This window comes from Apis florea, unplaced genomic scaffold (assembly GCF_048593485.1).
Source record: "Apis florea isolate Af1SG1 unplaced genomic scaffold, ASM4859348v1 contig_3587_pilon, whole genome shotgun sequence".
Lineage (NCBI taxonomy): Eukaryota > Metazoa > Arthropoda > Insecta > Hymenoptera > Apidae > Apis > Apis florea.
Window position 1 is genome coordinate 1,688,235 of NW_028256789.1, and position 25,939 is coordinate 1,714,173.

At 45.3% G+C, this 25,939-nt stretch overlaps 1 protein-coding gene across 1 annotated transcript; it reads left to right on the top strand.

The window, feature by feature from the left end:
• The first annotated feature begins 4,809 nt into the window (after nt 1–4,809).
• LOC100870735 (uncharacterized) lies at nt 4,810–25,167 on the top strand. The gene is made up of 5 exons (XM_086914381.1): nt 4,810–5,605; nt 8,395–8,493; nt 12,904–13,550; nt 13,921–14,197; nt 24,760–25,167. The coding sequence occupies exons 1-5, from the start codon at nt 5,395–5,397 to the stop codon at nt 25,014–25,016; spliced, it is 1,491 nt and encodes a 496-aa protein (XP_086770507.1). The 5' UTR covers nt 4,810–5,394; the 3' UTR covers nt 25,017–25,167.
• Nucleotides 25,168–25,939: the final 772 nt, after the last annotated feature.

Consider the following 25,939-nt stretch of genomic DNA (forward strand, 5'->3'; position numbering starts at 1 on the left):
TTTCCAGTGTCGTCGATGATCGTTTCCTCGTCCTCGTTCGCGATGGAAACAGTGCACCGTTCCGTATACCGTGTACCATATGCCGTGCTCCCATCGTGAGTCAAGGCGAAAAGCCCTCTTCGAATGAAAATCTAATCGACCCGCGACTTCGTGCCTCGACGCTTCCTAATCATAACGACGAAATAAAATGTATATATAATCGCGCGCACGAGTTCTAGTCTAACTTTCGAGGCGAAAAAATGAACGGAAGAAATGAATGAAATAAATGCGCGTGAAATCGTTCGAGATACGTTCGTTTACGGGTCGAATACTTACGATTAGATATTTATCACGATTAGTGGTGGAATAACTCGTTTGTTTATGCGTTTAACCAGCGAGGCGAGATAATATAATGATTTTTTCGCGTCGTTTCGTTAAAATGACTCAGCACAAGCTTTGTTTGTCCACGAGTTGCATAAAGCAATGATCGGAAAAAAGCTCGACCAGTGACTGTTTTCGTCTGGGAGGAAGAGAAGAACGGCCTTGCCGTGATCAATGACTCCGTCGTTTTAATTGATCCCCGTACACGGCTCGTCTGCTCGAGAATGCTCGACGTCGAGGATCCATCGATCCATCTTGGTGGATTTAAATCGCGCCGGTTCCACCGTCTCACCGTGCTCGAAGATTAGATAAGAGGATTCGACGCGATTCGAGGAAGCATCGAGCGCGTTGATACACTCGACGTAACGTTGTTGACACACTATTTCCCTCGTTACGCGCTCCCGATTCGACCGCTTATTTTAATTAACGATCTCGAAATCGAATGTATTCGTCTGTTGGACAATCTTTCGAAATTTTAATCTCCGCAAATTTTTCCCAAAGATGGAAAGATCTAACCATTTGAACACATCGTTTCATTCGATTCGATCGAAGTCTTCTAGCGATTAATCGAATTTTGTGAAGAGAAAATCGATTCGATCGAGAAATAAAAAGAAGAAAGAAATATCGAGATCGAACGAAATCACCGGCCCGTTCGATCCACGCGCTCAAGATTCGTCAAGATCCGGATTAATCGGTTTCAATTAGACCAATTCTTCCCAATTACATCGTATCTGTTTCCAGATAGCGAACAGGCTTACCGTAAAACGATCGTTCGCCTACCCGCAGGGGTCCATCTGCGTGTTTCCATATAGCCGTGCTCCTCCTCTGTGTGCACCGTCTGCCCACATGCCGGCGTGTGGATGGACGCCTTCTTTTACGAACGAGTATATAATATCCACGAATTATATCGTTCACCGCGTGTTTCACGTATACTTTTCTGCCCCCGCCGTGGCGATAACCATCACCCACATCCCCCAATTGGTAAAGACAATCGCTAATATGTTTTCTCCTCGATTGAGGAGTGAGTCATTCCTACTGGTACATCATCCTCTCTTTCTCTCTCTCTCTCTCTCTCCCTCTCTCCTTCCAGTGTCTGACTCGAGGAGACACGATGCTTGCTATAATACCGGCGAAACAATTGTTCGACGGGGACAATCAAGTGTTAAATTCGTGGCGCCAGCCACTCGTCTCCTGTATCCGGCGCGTTGAAAACCACTTTGTCAAGGTAGATACTCGATTTGTCGCACCGCACAATATTCTCGACTCGCGCTTTTTGAAAAAAAAAAAAAAAAAAGAAAAAGTTTATTCGATTCCTCGATGGAAATCATCTGCGTTGACCTTGGAATTTTTGAAATCGCGCGAGAATTTTTAGAAAATTTTTAAAAGAAATGATTGGTCAACACAACGAGATGAAATTTTAACGTTTCATTATGCTGGAATCGCATGCTGGATGTAATTATTAAATTATTCGATATATAAAAATGTAACGGAGCGTGTGACACACCACAGACTCGAAGAAGAAACTTGAACGCGAGTTTTCTTTCATTTCAATTGATTTTTTTGTATATTCGATGTGTATATTCCACTCTATTGCAAATCAATATGATGGATTCAAGGCTGCGCTTGTCTAAAGAGAGAAATACACAATACTTGACGCGATTCGACGAGAAGAGACGTAACAGTGGTGTGGCATGTAAGTAGTGAAACCTCGTCTCACCGTTGAACCGTTCGAATGATGTCCATTTGTGTGTTGACGGATTAAGTTATCTTACAGCCTGTAAATCACGTCCGGTATATACTTGTACAAACAAACGTATAGGCAGGTTCGGGCTGATAGCTGTGTGTGAAGCGATGAATAAGAAAATCGATAAAGTATCTCGAAACCGATCGATGTTTAATATTCCCTGATATCCGTGCATTTTCGAGTAATACAAATTTAATATCCTCAAATCGTTCTTCAAAATTTCATCACACGTTGTTCCCCTTCGATAACTGTTAATCGTTTTATTTATTTATTTTTTTTTTTTTTAATTCGAAACGAAATAAGGAACGAGACGAGATTCGAAAATTCAAAATCGTATTAATTTTTGATAAATTTCACAAATCTTCTTTATAATCTTTCTTATAAATATTCTCAAAATCCTTTTTTCTATAATTGTTTTCTCCACAACAAGGATACATTTCTTCTTTTTTCGAAATCCCTCACGAAATTTCCTCACACCCGATATCTCTTCTCTTCCCTTCACTTTTAAATTTTTCAAGACAATTCCTGACGATTCGCCTCTGTTCTTTAAGAAACGATTCCCACTTTATCCATCGCGACATCCAACCGTGGCAATTTCGTTCCGGGGGAACATTTTTACCCCATTTTCTGTCCCCTCGCCCCCATACCATTCCGCCCGATTCCTCGAAGCGTGCTGCCCGAGAGGACATCGCTCGTTCTCGTCCCGAGTTTTCCTATTTTCGCGGTAAGAGAGTAAGCAATTTTCTCGGCGAAGATAGAACGGGACCACCGTTCGGCGAGATGCGAGTGAGCGAGTATGATTGATGCGATTTGTCGTTCTCTCTTGACGGTGAACATCATGTCGTTCACCCGGCATCATAGCTACGCCCCTGACGACACTTCTTTCGTCTACGTGTCTGGTATCTTGCTTGGGAACACGAGGCTTTTTACCATGTATGTTTCCTCGACAATTCGAAAGAGCGTCGAGCAATCGGAGTCGTGTCTTCTTGTGGCGACCTTGATCCCACAGTGATTTCTCGAAAACAAAATTTTTAAATAATTTCCCATAAAAGAAGGAATCTTTTCTTCTTTCTTTTTTTTTTTTCTTTCTTCGATTATTTGGAAGGATTGGATTTTTTAATTTCGTCGGGAAATTAATATTTGTCGTGGAAAGAATTGAAAAATTTTCGCCAACGCGAAGAAAAATTCTTCTGCGGATAATCTGTTCTGTGAACAGAGCGCGATAAAAAGATGAACGTAATCGTTTCAAGCTACAATGGTCTTGGAACGGGTGAATGTCATCGTACGAATCGAATGAAATTTTGATAAAAAATGATTTTGCAACTTGTTTGGATTTATCAGACAGATCGGTCAAAATTATTATTTTCCCGAGAAAATCAAAATCGCACGAAATCCTCGGAATCATCGATAATCTTGTTCTTAATGTGTTTTGTTTTCTCTTGTTTGTTTGTTTTTTTTTTTTTTTTTTTTTTTTCCTTATCGAATCTGCCGAAAAATTAATGCGATGTGATTGATGCAATCGTAACAACGTAGTTTCGTACGCATTGTTCTTGCTCGTCGTATCGATGCACTTAAGCACTGATAATACGAGGCTCGTTTAAGAAATTTTATACTTTTAAAAGCTTGTAATATAAAATACTGAATCTATCGTGCATTGTTTATCAATCGCAAAATCCAAGTAAATTATACTCGCATTAAAGTTTTATGCCCTTGTTTATCTTAAATAATAAAACTATCTAAAAAAAAAAAAAGATACAACAACGAACGAGAATTTCACAAATCTGCTTCGAACAATCCTCTACATAACTTTATCCTCTTGCGTGTGTATTATAATTCAAGAGAAAAGAAAAACACACATATACGATTTCACGAATCAGACGATCCGAGCATCTTGAGGAATAAACTTATCCACAAATTATCCGTCGTGTTTCGCTTCTGGCCCGATCCTTGCCAGAATTCAGTCAAATACAGCGCCGCGGCATGCAGGCACCGAGGAAACGGACCGTCTACACGATGCATTTACTTCCGGTTGTGCAGGAACACCGCGCACAAATATCAATCAGTGTGGAGTCAAGAGTGGAATCAGGGTGGCCGAGTGGTTCCACATAATGCTGCAACCGGAGAGGTGAGAGACCGTTGCTGCACACCTTGTCTCGTGTCCATTCCTCTCTCTCTCTCTCTCTCTTCCCCACGCACGCACACACGCGCGCACGCGCCACCTTCGTATTCACATACGTGGAACACGCGACATCATCACCCACACGCGAACTCGTCCCAGGGAAACGAATGAACGTACGTATACACACACACACACACACATACTCTCCCGGAAAATAAGGTGTGTGTGTTGGTAGCGTGGCGTGCGGCACCGGCTCTTGGGAATCGTCGGCTCGCTTATGCGTGTACGCCTCGTGCTGTATCCAAAGCGTGGCTCTCTGTGTTGGTATCAGGGCCATGGTGAGCGGTTTCGTGGGGGTGGAGTAGTAGGGACGTTGAAGGCGTGCCTCGGAGGCGGAGTCTCCATCGAAAATCCCGGCGTGCATCCAACATCTGTGTGGGTGTTGCTGCCTCTCTCTTTCTCTCTCCCTCTCCCCGACGCTAGATGATGTGCGCTCTCCCCTCCTCTCTTTCTCTCAGTCTGACTCGCGACTTTCGTCCGTCATCGCATGGGAGTTCCTCCACTATCAGACCCGTTAACAGCAGTCGGCGTCGAGGCACCCGCTATAACGTCTCTCACATCCCCGGCTGCTGGTGCTCGCCGTTCCTGACCTGTCCGCCCGATGGGCCGCACGGAAATCAGTGTGAAACTCGAACAGCCGGAAACACGTAGTAGTTCAAACTCGCGTGATATCCGCGTCAACCCGAGCAGCCGTTTTCTTCGCCTTTTCTTTCACCATTCGACTTGGACACCGAACAGATCGAGGAGGAGAAGAGATTCGGGCGCGCGAATCGAATGAATTTTCCGAAGGGTTGGTCGTCGGAGGGTGGTTGTTGTTCGAGGCTGGCGATGGAAGCTTGGATGACGGTTTTCGAAGAGGATCGGAGTTGAGGAGTCGAGGAAAAGTGGCGGTGACGGGGGATTTATTTGAGAGGAGATTTATTTGAGCGGGGTTGTTGGTTGTTGGTTCGACTTTACTTTACATGGTAAAAAGTAATCGGAGGGTGCACGGTTGGTTGACACCGGTGGTGGTGCAACGCGCTCCTTGAACGAGGGGCGGATGTCGTGTACAGTGAGGGGAGGATTGTTGTAATAAGAAAAGGAATAGTGATCCAACTTTGTTCCGAGCACGATGATGGAAGTGCAGCAGCAACACTCCCCCGTAGGGGTGGGTCCTCTCGACTTTTCGCGCAGAGGCGTCGCGGAGGCGTCCGCTTTTCGCGTTGTCAAACCGAAACAATCGGCGTCGTCGTTGGTGGTGCATCAGCAAGCGTTGTCGCCGGAAACGAACAACAACGAGAATTCCCTTCAAGAGAATCCGCAGATTCCCGTGGAAACCGAAGGTAAGGGAATAAGGCGTGAGATAAATTCCGAGGACGAGGAGACTATCTGTATCGATTATGTATCGATTCGCGCGAATTCGAATGTTCAAAATTGCATGATCGCGTATTTGTCAATGATGGACGAATAATCGGATGACCGTGCGGAATAATAATCTATCGCAGCTACGTTTCAATGGACGTCAAACCGAATTAGAATTATCGTGCGGTTTCAAATCGCAGTTACGTCACAGTTCCGACCCCACCACGGGGGTCAAATTGGAATTTCTGTTTCTAATCTAGTAACAACAAACGAGCTTCGTTACACTCTCGTTATCTGTCATCCCCTATCAAGTCACAAAGGATATAATTATCCATCGATTCCCACTGAACAGTTGAGTTCAGTTTCAATCCCATCTATCCAACGTTCGAAATTACACGAAATATACACTACACTCCATTCGATATATTCGAACGAAAATCTACGCTAGTCGAATCAACTGCGTTCATTAAAGGAAAAAAACAAAAGAAAAAGAAGAAGAAGAAGAAGAAGAAAAAAAAATACAAAATTACATAACACGAGGAAAAGGGAAAGAAAACGATCCCGTCTTGTTTACCTTGCAATTGGGGGATGGATCGCGAAATTACATTTCCCTCGACCGCGTCAAACTCGATCGTTTCTCCATTCCTCTCGCGGATTCTCGGTCCTCTCACCCTCCGACATCCATCCCGTTGTCGCCTGTCATCATGCTATCTATTACCTGCCCATTATTATCCCTGCACCGCGCCGTTTACGCCCTTGAATCCGCGCCGACACCTGAGCTCGGGCGCGTGTGCGTGCACGCATCGTGCGTGCACCGATCCTCACCATTGGTTCCGCTCGGGGCGGTGAGACGTGCACGCACGCTCGATTCCATCCGTGTACGACCAACAGTTTCGTGCGTGCGTGGGTGCGTGCAGGTGCGTGAAGGGCAGGCAAGAACGGTGGTTCAACAGGTGAGAGGGGATGAACGGGCATTAGACGACTACCTATACTAATACCGCTAATCGGGCTAACAGCTAACGCAATAATATCAAGCCGGTAGGCGTGTAGGAATCGGCTTAAACGGTTTATGCGATAATTGCCAGGTGATGGGCAGGAGAGAGGGTTCCTCCTCTCCTTGGGGGTGGCTTGGTGCCTCCCTTTCCTAGAAACTTCTAGACTTGGAAGAGAGGTGTTGTGTTACGAACATCGCGCGAGACTCTTGTTCTGTCTCGTCGAGTTGTCGTTTTTCGATTCATCATTTTGCCATTTCAACGTTCCCGCGCTCGACGATTTCGAAAGTTCGAAAGAATGCGTTCCGAAAAACCGCAACTATCGCCTACTCGTTCAAGCTATACGATTGATAAATTAATCGATCAAACTAACGGTAGGATAATTATTATATCTCGGATTATTTATTTAATTGTTACGCATATATTTTTTTCAATCGGCAAGTAATAAATCCAGGGTAATTGCTCGTGTTCTATATCGAACACGATCGCGTTTCGATAGAGAAAAAAACGATCCATGGCGTGGCCTTCCAAGCCGAGTTTCCACGCGCAGGTTTCCACGCAGGTGGAAATCCGCAAATCGTCCTCGGGATTTTCGTCCTTCGGAAATCACGCTATAGGATTTACCGTTTATAGATTTACGAGCGCAGCAACGATATCGCGAGAAGAGGCAACACGCAGGATAAGCGTCGTCGCACTGATGCGATATCTGGCGTCGATGCTCACGGGCAACAAACACGCATTACCTGCACCGTGTGTACACATGGCCGGTATCGATGTTGGTTCGTAAACGCTTAAACTGTGCGGTCATCTTATCTCGGCCGCGTGGTATGCTCGCTTTATAGGAAAATATGATTTATTTCTGATAATCCTGCGAGAATGAGATAGCCTTTGCGGCATGGCACGCTAATCTCTCGTTGCTATCTCAGATTATCCCGACCAATGCTATATTGCCCGGATTACGGATCTTTCGTTCATTCTTTCCTCTTTATTTTTTCTTTACCTTTTTTTTTTCTTTTTTTTTTTCTTCCTCGAACGTTCTTAATACGCGCACCTCGCCGACCATCGATCATTCGTTCCCTCGTCTAATCGATGGCCGTTCGATATCAGAAGAAACGCGATGTATAACCATGGATTCCGAATTTTGAACCGATGGAACCGATCTTTCGAATCGTCTCGATTTCGCGGGATTATCCTTGTTCGTCGATTACTTTCTCCTCCCCGTTCTCGCGCGTAGAAGAGAAGAAGAGACGGTTCGAGACGAATTTGGCGAATTTTAGATGGAAACTCTGATTCGATCCGCGGAGGCGATAACTCTGCGAGATTGCAGTTGTCGCGGAGGAAAATTCGAATTCCAGCGCGCTACCGATGTCGATCCGAAGAGGGCGGAGGGAGAGAACGGCGAATGGCGGATAGGTTGGTGGATAGGAATGCAGCCACGGAGAAAAGAGAGCGAATAATGGACGGGGCAACGTTGATAAATAGAGGAGGGTCTCCCTTCGTTTCTAATAAAGACGCTCTTGTCGAGGGGTTGATCTTTCGTACGAACAGGGAATACCAAATTTGTCAGGCGCCTCTCTCTCTCTCTCTCTCTCTCTCTCTGGTTCTCCGTTAGCGGCTGGTCCGGCGACACGGATAATGATGCATGAGCGATTCGAAAAAAATATCCTCTCCTCTCGATATTTTCCTCAGGATTTCACGCGAGTCGTGTTTGTGCGTTTGTTTCGAGGATGGGCAATAGACGTAATATTTCACACCGGTGTGTTTCTTTCTGCTTTCAGGAGGATGCAACGTTCGCCTGATGTTCCCCAGACTGTGGGCACCCTTCGGAAACCCTACCGAGGTCACGAGTCTACCACCCTTGCCCAAAAGTCACTCAGGTACGTGGGTACCCTCGTTGAAACGATTAGAACGATTAGGTCAGAGTTGTCTTATATAATCCTTCGATGTAATCGTGATTTTTGAATCGATCTCGATTTTCTTTCTTTCCCTGTGCGTTTCTTCTTCTTCTTGTTTTTCTTTCTTTTTTCTTTTTTTCTTTTTCTTTTTTTTTTTTCAAAAAGTTTCGTCGAAAATTCAACCAGGGATCGAAATATTTCTTCAACGTTGTCCGATCAATTTTTTAGGTAATTAATTAGAACGCATATCGCTACAACGAAACCAAGATAACGCGGGATTAAACGTTTAAACCTTCGCAACGATATCGCAACACGGCCAATAAAACTCGATAATCGTTATTCGAATGCGCTTTTAATCCAAGCCCTGTACGGAAGTGTTGTTCGTAGAAATAAAGAGAGAGAGAAAAGAAAGAAAAAGAAAGAAAATGGGCGGTACGTCCGATACTTTATAGGGAGGAAATTGAAAAGTTAATGGTGTTTTAATGCGTGAAAGAGCGGGGGCCCGAGGTGGAAGGTGTAGAATGGGCGGCCTGTTGCCCCGCTTCGGCTTCCTCCTCAGCCCGGATGACGAGTAGTTTTTATTTGTCGATCGTTAAGAACGACCGACCGGTCGTCCGATGATTGGGATAAATGGTAGCACGCGTCATACACCGCGGAGGGACATCGGCCCTTCTAACTCCTGCCGTCCCAATTGGAGCAGATTAGAGGCGCAGCACAGGGATTCGGACTCCGTCGGCTCCTTTGTACTCGTACGTCGGTCGGCGTCTCAGTTCTACCTACCCTGAATTAGTTACATCTTGTCATGTTAAACGCTCGTGCATACAGCATATCGTCCTCTCCTCCTCGACTCCTCGGTGCACGTGGCCATTCATTACGTTGCGTCCACCTAGATAATCTTCGGGGATCGTCTCGTCGTCGATCGTTGATTATTATTCATTCGGCGCGGGAGAATCGTAATTCTTTTCTTTAACTCGTGGATGGAAGTTTTTCTTTTTCTTTTTTTTTTTAGCAAGCAAAAAGAAGAAAAAAAAAGTGGAAATCGAATTTTTCGATGAAATATTGTATATCTTGGTCTTATTTCTACGAGGACGATGACAATGCGATAAATTGTTTCGACTGTGTTCGGCGAAGGAGATAAGACATTCGAAATCGGACTTTTATCGAGACATTTCTGTTCAATTATGTTTAATTCTTTTCGTATTGTAAAAGACAGAATTTGATCGAGATAGAGAAGATCGATGTCGAGAATCGTAATATTGTGGTCGAACAACGATTCGATGATTTATATCTTACGATTCGAGGTATTCCTCTTTCGTCTCGTTTGTCAGATTTCATTTTAATCGATTACCCTTATGTGTATATATATGTATTTTCCTTTTTTCACGCGATATATCAAAGTTAAAAGATCTCGGCCACCGAAGATTAGGAGATTATTAGATTTGAATAGATAGTGACAAGGAGGATGAGAGAGATCCGTTTTTGAAAACCCACATCTTTCTTCCGTGTCATCGTCGATGGCGGCGAGTTTTTGCCTCACAAAAGTCGTAGTTTCTTTCGATTCGGCGGCAGGGCAGGACGGAAGGGGTTTGAAAACGGTGAAGTGTGTAACGGCTTTAATAGCGGCAGATCGCTACGCAGTAAACGACTGACGGACGACAGAAGATTAAAGTTGGCCGTTAACTCGATCTAATTGTTCCCCCGGCATGGCCTTCCTTTATTAATCCACGTCCACAAGCATCTTCGGCATCGCCATCATTGTCATCCCTTGTCACGAGCCTTCTCCTCGATGCTACTTGCGGATCGTTGCGTATTCTATCTAAATTGTCTTGCAACTTCGAGGCAAATCGTGACCGCGGCAAATAGTGGCGCAAGTCAGACGAGGATTGAATTCCTTCGTATAAAATTCGCCATCTTCGCGATAATCGTCATGATTTATCCATCTTGTGGAACTCGAACTCGTGTAGAGAAACTCGGAACACTTTTCAACAAGGCGGATTTTCATTTGTTCCAATTTGATTTAGGAGAATTAAAAGGAAGGAAAAGAACAAGAGAAGAGAAAAAAAGAAATATGCATATAAAATTATCGCTCTTTTTAAATTCGAGAGAGAAACATTGATCGAAAAAGAGATATTATATGGTATAACTTAGAAATGGATCTCTCTTCTCCTCTTGCAACTATTTATTACAGTTCATTCGCTATTATTGCGTTATTATCGATGTAGGATCATCGAACAGAGGATGAAAATTCCAACAGTGTTCCGTCATCTTCTATTCTTCCCTTGGTCGCGTTATAAAATTTCGATCAGAGCCTCGTCCTCGTAAAAAAATAATTTCGGAGGACGCGTTTCCAGAATTTTTTCGCGCGCCGCCCTCGCCTCTCAAATGGAAACGTCGCCGGTGGAAACGTGAAGCGAATCCTCCACGACCCTCCAGATGTATACGTTCACGCGCGTGTACGGGCGTGCAAGTGTATGCAAGCAGTGCCGAACCCGGACCAAAGTAACCCATCTGCCGGACGGTTGAGCGCGATGGTGACGCTTTTTCTCGCCGGTTTGCACCGTCGGTTTTTACCGCATTCCACCAGGGCCAGACGGTGGCATTTGCGTAAGCAGTTCTTCCTATCTTGGCCGGAGTGTCACATCTGTCCGGACTTCCTCTATCTCCTCTTTCTTTTCGCTTTTGCCTCCCCTCCCCTCTCCCCTCCCGACTCGTGTCGTGTTCCACCTTTCGCTCCGCTCGCCATTCTCGCTTTCTCCGCTCTCCTTTTCCTTTCTTTCTTTCTTCCTTTCTTTTCTCTTTTCTTTTTTCCTCCCCTCTCCACTTTTTTTATCTCATTTCATCACTTTTTGCATCATTTTCATCATTTTGCATCGTCATCCTCATATATATCCCGTTGAGATACTTTAAGCTTTACGACGGATTTTATAGATGTCTTGTCTTCGCTCGTCGACGATTAGTCCGTACTCGAATTAATAATATCGTATTTGACGACGAGGAAGAATCAGAATTCTTAAGAATCGCGCGTGTATTCGTGTTCGAAGCGGGAAACATTTAATAAATCGATCTGATAATTTAATCTGATTTTGCCTAGTATCTGCTATCGAAAAAACGGGGTATTGGATAATCCCTTAATAATTGATTTATTTATCTGACTCTTATCTTAAAACGATGACCCAGCTAAATAATCCAATAATAAATCGAACACGAGAATTTTGTCTTTTTTTTTTTTTCATGTTATTATACGAGTGTATTGTACAAAATGTATCCACGAATCATCCTCCGTTTTTCCCTCAGGATCGTGCGATTCTTCTTCTTCTTCTTCTTCTTCTTCTTCTCTCTCTGTTTCTTTTTTTTTTTTTTTTTTTTTTTTTACCACGACAGACTCGCACGCGTTTCTCATTACATTAGGCTACTCTACCGAGACTCCTGACGTATTTTGATTCGATTGCAACACCATCAGGAGACGCGATAATAATCGTGAACAGGGGGATGGTGGAGAGAGGTTTAAATGCGATTAACCGACACCGGTGTATTATATACCCACGGCACGTGACCGCGTGTCACGCGCACGGATTATAAATATAATATAGCGTAGGATGTGCATCCTGCGAGAGTTGGATTGATATTGTTCCCTCGGCCGGAGGGAGGGTGGCGGAGACACGGAACGCCCCCTCCCTCCAGTCACAGAAGCGGTAGCCCGATTTTCTGACCGATGGACCTCGTAAATCACTGCCTTCGAGATCGTTCACGATTATTAGAAATACCAGACGCGTATTTCGCTCTGGTTCGATGTTGAAGCATATCGAGCATTGACTCGATGACTCGATTTCACGCGATTTGATTCATAGATGAAACACTCCGCTGATTGCCCGTCTCGATGATCGATCGGCCATTGTTGTGATTTGTAAATTTTCGACCGAATTGATAATTTATCTCGAGTGCGATCACGAGTATCGACGTACAACATCGATATCCATCGGTTGTTCGATCATTTATTATTTCGTTTTCACGTTTTCCGGGATTTTTCTAATCCGGAAAGTCAAAGTTTGATCCGATAATTTTTCATCGTGCGAGGAAAGGAATTAGAAGAATCTGATTCGTTACGATACGAATCTATGAGGTACAAGGTCTCTTTTATCTTCCACTTCTTCTATCTTATTTCGAGATAAGAAAATAGAGATTTAGAGTCGACGATTCAAACTTTTATTCCATAATATATAAATAATGATCAACGACAATTACGGCAATTACAATTCATTCATTCTTTCTTTCTTTCTTTCTTTCTTTCGTCGTCGATTCTTCGAAAACGATAAAAAAAAGAAAAGAAAAGAAAAGAAAAGAAAAGAAAAGAAGAAAATAATCTAAAACGCAAAGAATTCGCTCGTCTTTCAGAACGATTGTCCTTCGGAGTGGGCCGTCTGGTGGGTTCTCCGGCGACGAGGAGTCCCTCCCCGTCGCACTCGCCCTGCCCGGACTCTCCCCCGTCGGATCGGCGAGACGGCGAGGTGGACGTGGACGTGGAAGAGGAGGAAGTGGACGTGGACGTCGAGGAGGTCGGCGACGAGGACGATCGCGATGCCACGTCGAGCCCACCCCGATCTTCGACCACCCCTTCGCCGACAAGCGTCGCGATATCGCCCACCTTGAATCCACCCAAGAAATCAGGCGACAGTTTCAGCGTCTCTGCCCTTCTCAGGCCGGATCCACCCTCTGCCCACCTGCAAAACGCGTCCCCTCACAGGGACGCGGCCTCGATCGGCGCCCATCCACCTCCACCCGGATCCTCCATGCTCTACCCACCCCTTCACCTTCAAGGTGGGCTGTTGCCACCCCATCCTCACCATCCTTTGTCGTACCTGCACCCTCAATTGCTCCCCCATCATTTGTTACCTCCACACTTGCTGCTGCGTGGCGTCCATCCGGCTCATCCTGGACTCCACTCCACCCACACCGCGCACGGCCTCCATCATCATCCTCTCGGTGATGTCTACAGTTGCGTCAAATGCGACAAGATGTTCAGCACGCCTCACGGTCTCGAGGTAGGTTTATCGAGATAAGAGAACGTTTCTCTTTTTTTCGAATAGCGTAAGAGAGAGAGAGAGAGAGAGAGAGAGAGAGAGAGAGAGAGAGAGAGAGATAAGAGATTTCTCTTTTTCACAAACGTGTAGATAACGTGTGTTGTCGTAGATCGTGCAATGAATGAATCGCAAAGATTATAATTACGTTATCCGTAAAAATTAAAAATTTCGATTCTGCAATTTGTTTCGCTTGCATATTCAAACTCGAGCGGAAAATTATTTTTTTAATATTTGTGAGATGCACATATCATGTGCAGATTTTTTCAATTTCAATCAAAAAGAGTCTGTTTGTTCGATGGATTTCTTAGGGGAAATATGGTGGTTGTTATAGGTGCACGCGAGGAGATCCCACAATGGGAAAAGACCGTTCGCCTGCGAGCTGTGCAATAAAACGTTCGGCCATGAAATTAGCCTTACGCAACACAGAGCCGTGCATTCCGCGGAGAAGGTGTTCGAGTGCAAGCAGTGTGGCAAGGCGTTTAAACGTTCCAGCACTTTAAGCACTCATCTTTTAATCCACTCGGACACGAGACCGTACCCCTGTCAGTTCTGCGGGAAGAGATTCCACCAGAAGAGCGACATGAAGAAGCACACCTACATACACACCGGTGAGCGATCTTTTAAAAATGATTTTACGTTAATTCATTGGAACGTTGCGTCGCCGCGAATACGAAATCATAGTAAGACAGAAAAATTTCAAATTCGTTTTCTCGTCGAAATTTCCTTTCTTTGGGATTTTTTTTTTCTTTCTTTCTTTCTCTCTTTTCAATTCGATTGGCTGCGATATCGATCGTTGTTACGAAATTTGAGAGCGAGCGCGAAAAAAAGAAATCTTGATTTTCACGCGCGAAAGGGCAAAGTAGTTATTCGTATTCGTTCGCCTCTAATATTTATAATCGTTCACGAGAAATTTCTCGTTTTGGTTGATCGCCAAATGGGGATTCCGGGGATCAATTAGCAGAGCAACTTCGTACGATAAATAATGCAGTTAACCGTCTGGACCGGGTCTTGTCGTAAGCAAGAGGATCCACTCGGATCGTGGCACATGTGGCCAGTGCATTTTAGGGGTGGCCAGCCCCTCATTGCGAGCTTCGCTCGGTAATAATCGTAATGTCTTTCGGGGTGGCCGTCGTTCTGTCTTCCTCCTTTCTTTCACGACCTAGACTGACACGCTGGATCCCCAATCTTCGAATGGAATTTTTCTATGACGAAAATTGTTCGTGAAAAATGGGGGAGTGAGTGACGCGACAGTCCAGAACCGATTCTCGAGTTCGAGAATTCTGGTTATGAAAGTTAATTGTTATTCAACGACAACGATCGAACATTTCTTTAACATTTACGCAAGATTCTTTTAAAAACGAAATATCAGAGGAACCGTTTACCTTTGTTTCTCTCCTCCAAAATTTGGACGACCATCGTTCCTCTCCCTGAAAGGAGCATCCCTTAGACGATGTTAGGAGCGAAGTGGACGATGGTGTTGGGACACTTGCCACTTAGGTGTCTCACTGCTGATGGAGCGATACTCCTTCGCAGGAGGGAAGTCTTCTTCCAAGGAAGCGAGGAATAGGCGAAGGAGCGTTCCACGGGGGGGTCTGGGTTTTGTATCGTTTCCATGGCAACCCTCCCAATGTCTTATCAAATTATCACCTTGTCCTCCCCCCATGCTCCTCCTTCTCCACCTTCTTGTCGCTCCAACTGTCGCCCGCCATCCCTCTCGTTCACCCTCGTTTCGACGAAACAACCGAAGAAGGACCCGGCGAAAGAGGACCCGTACAAAGCGGTTGGTCACTTCCCGTTCGTTTCTAACAACCTATGGGACCTCCATACGCCCATGCTGGTCACCTTCACGCACTACGACTGCTCGAGGGTCGCCACGGAACATTTAATTCATTATTCAAACGGATGAAAAATTCAGGGGAGGCAAGAAAGAGCCGCTTCGACAATTTTCCTCCTCCGTCGTCCACTTTCCTTTACAATTGTTTCATCATCTTATCCCCCTCGAGGGAGATCTTCCGATATAAAATTATCGCGCGCAATCATCGAGCAGCCTCATCAAAAATTCCACGGTTAAACGTTTCCAATTCAATCGAAACTACCCCTCCCTCGTTCGACCCTTAAAACTAAAATTTCTCTTCTCAGCATGATCTCCAGAGTCATCGTAACGTAACCGTAACGTTACTTGCATCGGATCGAGTCACTTAATACAATAATATTCCAAACTTTTTCTTAAATTTCACACAGTTCAAGAAAAATTCAAGTTCCGATTAAAATTCCATCCCCACGTTTCGATCCTTAAAACGATCCATCCCTCGCGGACACGACCTCGAGGTGGCGTGCGTACGTGCGTCAAACCAGTAAACCGAGGGTGTTCCGGGACTCTGTTGCTAATGATAATCAGTCCTCTCTTTTCCACTGGCCCCCCTTCCACTCCTCCTCCACCACGTCTATATCTCCCTTGGTCGGGCCATGTGCAATAAGGGTGCGGCACCGTCGGATTCCCAGGGGACCGGGATGGCGTAACGTAAAATCATTATTAGGTAGGTAGGTAGGTAGGTAGGTAGGTGGTTGCTGGTGCACACGAGGGGTGGCGAGAGAAACGCGGAGGCTTGGTGGAGCGCGTACAACGGGAGGGGTTGAAGGGGCGCTTACTAGGGGTCGGCAAGTGCGGGAATAAGAGCTCTGCAAATATTGTTGGTGCGCGAGCCAGCAACCGGAATAGGTGGCGAAGGGGGGAGGACGCGTTACTTGGCTGCGTTATCTTCGATGTTGGCGCCTTTCGGGGCCGCTTTCCGGCCTAGCTGGGTCGAGTGCAACCCCGCAAAAGGGGTTGACGTGCCGGTTGACGGACGAGCCGGTGACAGAACGACAAGTGGCCGCAACGACAAGGGGCCACCGATGAGAAAACATTGAACTTATCTATTTCTGATCATCCGCCTGAGCTCGGGAAAATATTGCTCTTTGAAGTTCGCTCGCCCTCGACGAATTTCACGAGGAATTCAATTCAGGGATCGATCAATTCGATTCTCCAATTCTCGATATTTCTTTTTTTTTTTTTTTTCCCTTTCATTTCGTTATAATAATATTCATTCATTTCGAATAATAATTGGATTCGGATAGAAAAGAAAGATTGCGGAAAATTTAAGAAAATTTAAAAAAGCAAGATTTTATACATATATTTTCTTTCTCTTTTTCTTTTTATATTATTTAAGAAGATTCAATGATTCGAGAAGATCGGTTACAAAAGATGCAAGCAAGGAAAGAAGCAAGCAAAGTTGGCTTGTGATTAGAGAAGAGAAACGTTATCGATCAGAAAACTCGCGTCTTTCTGGCATCGGTAGAATCAAGTTGCAGAGTGCATGCGCGCTTAAGCACACATGCTTGCCGCCTACGATCGAACCCGCAACAGCGGTCTTGGTGTTTTCACAATAAACACAACCTGTTCGTAGTTGGTGCCAAGTCGATGGGGATGAAGATCGGCGAGGGTTACCGTAACGTCTGTATACTTTTCGATCTCATCACGCAGAGACGGGGCCGGTATAGACGGGCTCGGATGTTTATGCTTCTGGAGATGGTGCGCGCCTCGATTCGCAAAGAGAATGGCTCTCGTTTTTAGTGGTTCAATCACGCTCCTCGTAAATCGAAATCATCGATTTCCCTTTGCGTGATTCCCTTCGACGTTCGTTCCTCCATTTTTATCTCGATCGAACTGAGAACCAACATTTGATCGATACACATCGATAACGGAAACAAAACGGATAGAGACAAAACGACGAGGACGAGACGACGAGGATTCTTCGACAGAAGACGTGTCGTTAAAACTCGTTTCGTAATTCCTCGCAATTGCCAAATTATCGGGAAGAAAATTTAAAAAAGGGACGATTTGAATTCTCGATCGCGTACGATCGATACAAATATATATCAAGTTCTGCACTTCTGTACCAGGAGAGTTTCCCGGTTTGCGGTCGGAGGGACGGGCCGGTAACTAAACGAGACAACTCTATAAACATGAAAGAGATACGGGCGCGTTATTATGAATTTAGCGGTGGCTCTAATGTAGGGATACCTGGCCGAGCGTCTCCCTCAAACTCACCTCGAGGGTGCGGTTATCGTACACCCGAGGAGATACACAGGCAACATATACACAGCCACCTTTGCGGCCGCGTGTGCCTGCGGACTCTATCTCGGTCTTGTCCCCGCGCCTCATCCCCTCTCCATCCCTGTATGTAGACGAGACAGGGCTATTAGAGGTTTCCGGCTGACTTGGCGCCCCAAGCATCGAGGGCGCCGCAACATCCCTCTAAGCTGTTTAAACTTCGCGACATGCTCCGAGGAGGACCCGCTGCCCCACGCCTCCACGCCTTTCGCTCCATCTTTCCACCCGTTTTCGTCTTTACGGCTCGTTAACGATCCTGCCGACGTATCCCACCCCATCCCGTTCGCGAAATAATAGTTCACGTACGAGTCGAGGCGCGTTTGTGGTTGACGCCGCATTTCCCTCCTCCCCGTTTTTTTTTTCTTGTTTTTTCTCTCAAGAAAATTGACGGCGTGTTCCCGTTCGAACGAGGAGAAGAGAAGAGAAGAGACGATCTGGATGGTGATTTCGAGAGAGGGAGATAATTTTTTATTTTTTATTTTTTTTTTTTTTTGTCAAATATTCAGGGTATATATAAAAGGCAGCATGATCAAGACACCGGAATGGTTCAACTTCGGAATGCCGCATCCCCTGATGGGTATGAGAATAGAAATAACCTTAAGGTTCGTTAGACTGGGGGAGGGAGGGGGAGGCGTTATACATAATGTCACGTCGGTGAGGCGGCATAAGCAACCGATATCGCATTAAACATGCAAATTCGCCGGTATAACGTTGCGGGGATCCAAGGCATCATCCATACAGCGGTGGCAAGTGGCGCATAGTGTTCATAGTGAAGCGGCATGATTAAATTTCCAGGGATATCGACATGCCAGAACCACGTCAACCCCTTCCACTCCCTCCGCCCCGCCACCGCTATCTCGCCACTCATCCCTCCGCATCTCCTCCTTTTTCGCTTCTCCGCCTATCCGCGTAACCCCCCTCCCCCTCACGGGCTCGAATCCACCAATTCTAGCTTCTGGCCTCAAAATTAACTGCGCCCGGAATGCTAGCAGTTGCACGCGTATCTATCTTCCTCGAGACGTTTTCGTCCTTCCCTTAAATATTTTCCTCCTCGCTTCTTTGCCTCGAAAAATCGGACGAAGAAGAAACAACGAAACGGTTTTCAAATTTCGGTTTGAAGACAGAGTTGTGTACAGATGAATCTTCGATTTCTTCTTTCCTTCTTTATTCTTTCAAAACGCGGAATCTCTTATCTCTGCTTTGTCCATGAATCGGACGACATCCTTCTTCTCTCCGAGCAATTCAAACATACACACGTAATTCGCGACGATAAGGGATCTATTATTAGCTGGTTTCCGAGCCAGAGCGATCTCAATAGGCGGATAAAAGAAAGTCTCTCGTGAGTCACAATTGTCAATTAAGGTGCGCGCATACGGAAACGAGGCCGGTGGAGGGTCTTCGCGCCGCAGATCGGATTTGTCACGATTCCTAATGTTGATCGACGCTGTAATAATTTAATAGCCATACATCCGCCGTGATCGTGCGGGAGAGAGGATTATTATTGAGGGATCCCTGCGGTATACCGAAAGCACTAAGCAGCTAACAGACTTAGCTTCTCTCCCGCGTATCGTGTTTCTTCCTTCCTCCGCGAGTCTTACCCTTGGCTCTCACCCTTCTTGAATCGTCGCGACCAACCAAAAACGCGTCCACGTTGTAACAATTGCACAGAGGCAATTGACTCGATGTTACAATTCGCTCGTTCTTCGTTTCTCCTTTTATGGAGAAGAGGTAATTCTTCCTCCAAGACTATTAAAATTCCTTCCACGATATTCTTATTCTAATTAACGATTGTAATTATAATAATCCTTCATTCTATTTTTTTCTTTTCCTCCCTGGTGTCTGATTTCCTTCCTTCGTCAAAGAAAATTACCGAGTAAAAACGTTATCAGTAAACATTTTTCATCGCCCCGCCCTCGATTAAAATTAAAACGCGCCTATGTCCCCGGGATCGACGATATTTTTCATCCGGCCGTGGAAAACCATGGAGCCGACGATTTTTTCGTGTTTACCAGGCATTTCGTCGTCAGGCCGGAATATCAGTACCGTGCAAAACATTTCCAGCTGCAGCCCGACAGCCGCAAATTCCCAGGGCTGTGCTCTTGCCATTGGGCGGCCCTGCGTCCACCCACACCCGCCCTGTGTGTATCCGTATCGGCCGTGGAAACGATGTAGTAGCCTCGCCGTGGCGGCATGTAAAACGCGGCGCTAGCCCTCCACCGGTGCATGCCTCGTCCACTCGTTGTAGTTGCGTCGACAACGCGTCCTGTATCGTGTTGCCGTTTCACCAGGCCACTTCATCCGCTCCCATAGAGTACTCGTGTACCCGTGAAATAGTAAATACAACCGGGTTGTTGGATCCCCCGCTGGACCCACGGGACTGTTAACAGTCGTTGACCGAACGCTGTTGGATCAAGCTGTAAAATCGTCGATAAGGAATTTTCACGATAAATAGAATTAATTCATCTTTGAAATCATTTTCGACGCGAATCATCGTTCGAACGAATTCGTGCACATTTTCGTCCAATTCTCTTTATATCTTTATATCGAATAATTCGCCCTTTCATCGATTCGAAGGAATACAAAAATCGAAGGAGGAATCTATCTTTGAAAGACGATATTTGATTTCTTACGCGTTCAAAATCCAAGACGATGACTTCGTTCGTAAGCGAAAGAAAACTCGAATATGCTCGTATATGTAGAAAATATATATTAACATGGAAAATTCATTTTCAACTTTTAGAAATCCTCGTAACTCATATCTTTCGTCTGCTATCGAAATAATAATATTTTTTGGCCCGATCTCGTATTAAATCGTAAGGGAAATAAGTTTCTCAGTCAATCGTTCGACCGATCGAAAAGAGGAATCAAGTTTCGAGGAAAAGTTGAATCGTTCAATCGTTATTACAATATCGTGTGTAATATTTTTCCAATCTGATTCATAATTGAAATTGTGGACCAACTTCCACCAACTTCGAGATTTAGCTCGAATAATTTTTTCTCGAGGACGATTCTTGGAGGGCGATCGATGGAGGATTCTCGAGCGAGATATTGTTCGACTCGAAATAAAAGACGGACGGTGAGGATTCCGATTGAGAGCAGCTGGATTCGATTCCCTGTTTTTCGCGCGCGACAGAAGCCCCCGGCTTCTGGATGGAAAGAAAGATTCGCTCGACGGTCGTCGGGTAACGCTTACGCGAAGCTTTGCAGACGCGCAAGAAAATCCATGCCGCCCCACCGATATGAAATATGAGATGTGGTACTTTCCTTCGATTTTCCTTCTCCCATCTCTCGCGAGGATTTCAGTTAGAGGGTAGGGACGCCCCCAGAGGGTCGGAACGTGGTCGATGAAGACGAGAGGAAATCAATGCCTCAGCCAGAGTCCGGCTCACCTTCGTCTTCTCTTTTCCGATTATTCCCTCTTGAAATTCAAACAGGATCGTTGAAATAGATGGCAACATTTTCGTCCATAACATTTTCTAACATTTTTGCAACACAATTTGGAGAAATTCTCCCGATATCACATACTTTTAATCATCGAGGGGAGAAAATAGATTTTGCAGAGAGATCGAAAGAATTTTTTTTCTTTTTTTTTTTTTTGCGATCGTTGTCGAACGTAAAAAAATGTTACGGGAAATTTCGTTTTAAAAAGTTCGACGATTCTGGATATACTTCACCATCATCATCATGGCTAATCAAGAAGCAAACGATCTTAACGATCTCGTAATTTTGGAAAACTTTTCTCCACCTTTTCTCATATCGATAAATACGAAAAAGAAGAGGAAGAAATATCTTTCGAAACTTCGTCGAGCGCATCGTCAAAACAAGACTATTCGCGAACGAAGAAGAGGACGAAGAAAAGTTGCTCGTCCCGATGGAGGAAACGATCAAACTATCGTCTTGGTTTTCCGCTCTCGAGAGTTCCTCGGGGCGAACGCGGAGGGTCGAAGGATCACGGGGCGGGAGGGGGGAGGAGGACGAGGAGGAGGAGGAGGAGGAGGAGGAATGATGTTGGCTAAGGGTAGGCGGAAGGAACGCGAAGAAGGGAGGGAATTAGCGAAGGAGAGAGGACCCTCGCAAGATTTCCGGGAGTTTAATATAGTTTTAGGGGCGTCGGCCGACAGCCTAGGGGTGTAATGGCGTCTTAAACCTCAGGGGCTCTCAGTTTCGACTTCTATCCCTTTTTTCCTCCACCTCGTTTCTCCTTCCTCCTCCCCCTCCGTTTGAAAAATTGAGAGCAAATTGGAATCTCTACCGGCAGCCAGTTTAAATCTTTGACCGGATCTCCCTTCGCTTCGAGAACACATTTCTCGATTTCTTCGAGAAATTTTCGCGTGTGTATATTCGGTGCACATACACACGTGCTGGATGGTTCGGGTGTACAGTTGTGTGTAGAGGATTCAAGAGCTCGAGTTGGAGTTGATGTCACGTTGAAGCGTGTATCTGTGTGCGACAAAAAACGACGAGCAGAGGAAACGTAGGATTCACCGATGCGCATTTACGTTGTAGACACTGTGGAACGACCAGTGGCCGGGTTTTCTCTCCCCTCCCCTCTTAGATGAAGACGAAAAGGGCAACCTCGGTGCAAAAGCTCCGGCGGTTCTTGATTTTTACGAGCACGTAAATTCCAGAAGACGTCCCTGCTCTCCTAACTTCCTTCCCCCTCTTCCTCCTTTTGACCCGTCTCTTTTTCCCTTTTGTGCGCCGTTCGAGAATTCTTCCGTTCGATGTCCTTCGTCTTCGGGAGAATTGAAATTCGCTCGAGCGAATATATTTTATTCGGATTGAAATTTTCTACAGAATTTTTCGCGAAACGAAATTTTTATTAGTTTGAGATAATTTATGCTTCTTTTCTCAACGTGAAATCGTATTCTTCATTTTTTTTTTTTTTTTTTTTTTTTTATCTACGCGGACATCGGTATTTGGCAAGATTTTTCGAAAGAAACCGATTTATATCGAATAGGCAACCTCGGTACGAGAAGTTTTTGATTTTACGACCGCGTAAATTCCAAACGGTACTCCAGACTTCGTTCTCCGCTCTCATTTCTCTTCGGTTTTCCAAGCTTCTCGCTTAACGCCGTGAAAATTCTATTCATCCTGGCGGAGAACTTGGTGGAATTTCATCGAGCGAGGGCCTCGGCGAATTCCAACACCGCGCCCTTGACGATTCACCCTTAACCCTGAATCCTCCCTCGAATCCCGATTTTAAGTATATCGGAATAATATTCGGGCAACAGTCTGGTTATTCGATGATATTACGACCTCTCGTTTAATAAATTTTCATTCCAATTTTTCATACTTTACAAATATCGTTCTCTTCTTTCAAATCATTTCAAATTGATCTAAATTTATCCCTTCTTTCGATCTTCGATTATTTCGTCGATCATTTAATCGTATAAAATTTTCATTTCTCCCTTCATCTCTGATGAATTTCGTTCATCTCGCTCGTTAATCGTCTTATCAAATCCTCCTCGAACTGATTCGAGTCCTTTGGATCCATCTCTATCTTCGGATCCACGGTTCTACGCGTGAGTAAGAAAAGAAAAATCAAAACGGGTGGCAGTTTATCCGAAAAGAAATCAAGATAACGATCGGGTATAATCGCAAAGGTGATCGACGGGTCGGTCGTATCGGCGGGGCGAGATTGAAGGCTCGGCTAACGAGTTGTTTATGGATCCACCCACCGCCTCACGGTGATCTCTCGATCGTTGTGTGCGTGCATCCTGTATCTACGTGGACAAACGTGGTGGAGTGGACCGTATGAGCGGATAGGGGTAGTCCATTAACGGGGCTCTCCGCCAGGATAGTTCGCATTGCTGGCATCTTCCACCTCCCTTCTTCCTCTCCTCCGCCTCTGTATTATCCTCTGTCTTCGTCTCGTTCACCAAATTCTTCCTCCGCCTCCTCTCCCTTCTTTTTTTTTTCTTCCTTTTTTTTTTTTCCTCTCCAACTATCCGATCGAACGTCTCTCTCTCTCTCTCTCTCTCTCTCTCTCTCTCTCTCTTTCCTCCCTTCTGGCTAAAATCATTCCCTCTTTCTCTTTCCACCTCTCTTTCTCCATTGGACGGGCTCTTTCTCGTTCTCCACCACCCTCGTTTGATCTCTCTTTCTCGTTCTTTCACGATCCACCGCCGGGTTATCCCCCGGTAGTCATGGTAACACGGGGGTTGGAGCCGCCCCCGGCCGCCAATCAGAACTCGCGGCCACCACGAAGAGAAACGAACCTTCCACCCTACCCCCTCGTCGTTATCCACCGCCTGTTCACCGCCTGCCCCCACTCTGCGCACGGTTAACCGAGAGACCCGGCTGCACCCCCGCACCACCCTGTCTGCCGCGATCTCTTCCCTCTGCCTCGCCGCCGGGGAGGCTGAGATTCTCGCTTGGGAGGAAATCTTGACCGGGCGTGCCCCGCATCCGTGATACCACCCTCCTCCTCCTCCTCCTCCTCTTCCCCCTCCCACTCCCCCTCGCCGAGGAACACCTCCACAATTTCTCCAGGAATATCTGGAGACGGCCTTCGTCCCGTCGTTCTCTACTACTACTACTACTACTATTACTACTACTAGTGTCCAGTCTACTGGCCGGCCAAGGATGCCCGGCTGCAAGGATCAGAGTCTCTGTCGTGGAAGAATTAACGCCCCCAGAGTTTCGTTCGGGTCGAAGGAAAGCGCGGGTCGGAGAGAAGAATGGACGCACGCTTGGTGCCGTCGAAAAGATCTCTCGAGTTGCATGTGCTGTGGATATTATATAGATCATCGTACGACAGTGTATGACGGAGGAAGGGAGGGGGGGAGTATAAGTTAAGTTTATACTTAAGGATTTTATAGCGATTGTTTAGCGATTTGATACTGGATGGATTAGTTTTGAATGAATATCTCTCTCGTAGAGAGTAAAAGGAGATGCAACTCGAAGATAAAAAGGTGTTTTCAGTGATTTGGTAGTATTTGGTAATTTGTATTCGAAAATATTACAGGGGGTGAATCGTTCTTTTTCTAATTTTTTCGAAATTTGTGGTTTCAGGCGAGAAACCGCACAAGTGCCAAGTATGCGGCAAGGCGTTCTCTCAGAGCAGTAACCTGATCACGCATTCGAGGAAGCACACGGGCTTCAAACCGTTCGCCTGCGAGCTTTGCGGCCGGGCATTCCAGCGGAAGGTCGACCTGAGAAGGCATCGGGAGACCCAGCACGCCGATCTGAACACGTCTCAAAGGCCGTCGATCGGCTCGATCCCCGGTCAAAACTCTTTGCCTAACGGCAATCCGCCGATGATGCAATGAATAATTCTCAAACGATAATCGAACGGACTGTGAAACTTTTTATCCTCTGGGAGGAAACAGGTTGATAACAGGTTAATCGAATTCTTCTCCAAATGGTGCAATCGAGGGGAATCTTCGACGAAACGTTTTTTTATTTTTTTCCTTCGCCGTCGAAGTAAAAGAAAACAAAAACACTTTTTACATTTTAAGGGAGTACGCACATTGAACTTGTACATTTAACCGACTATTTATTATTTAATAATTCGAAATGCGTTTTTTTTTTTTTTTTTTTTCTTTTATTCTTCGAGTGCAATGTGTTTCGAGGATTTCATCGTGGATATATTAGAATTCGTGGAATTGGAATTCAACCGTGCATTCCGATACGTTATTCCGGGACCGTGGTTGGACACGAACGTGTGTGCAAAGTGATATAACGCGCATTATTGTTACCAAAGCTGTACATTCCGTACCGTGGCTCGAACAAGAAAGTATTGTTGTAAGAGACAGGATTTTTTTTTTTTTTTTCAAACGAAAAACACGATTACTCGAATCGTTTTTAAACTCAGATTCTCTATCGAGATGAAGGTGGTCCGGAAAAAATCCAGTGAGATTATTTCTTTGTTTCCAGTTACTCGCTACACTCCGTGTTGAATCGTTCAGTATTGAGATAATCGTTCACTCTACTTCTCTTATTACGTAGACATTTACTACACGGCGTTCGTTGCGGCAATTAAACGAGTTTTATTCGATTAACAGTTTAATTTCTATTTCGAATATTTCTTTAGGATTTAGCATACAATACAGAGTAAATCGCTTGACAACTGTGTGCACTTTAATTATTTTAATCCTTTTTATATATATATATATATATAATTTTACGATAACACAATTTTTTTACAGCGTAACACAATTCACAGCGTTACATTGACGGAACGAAATTTTGT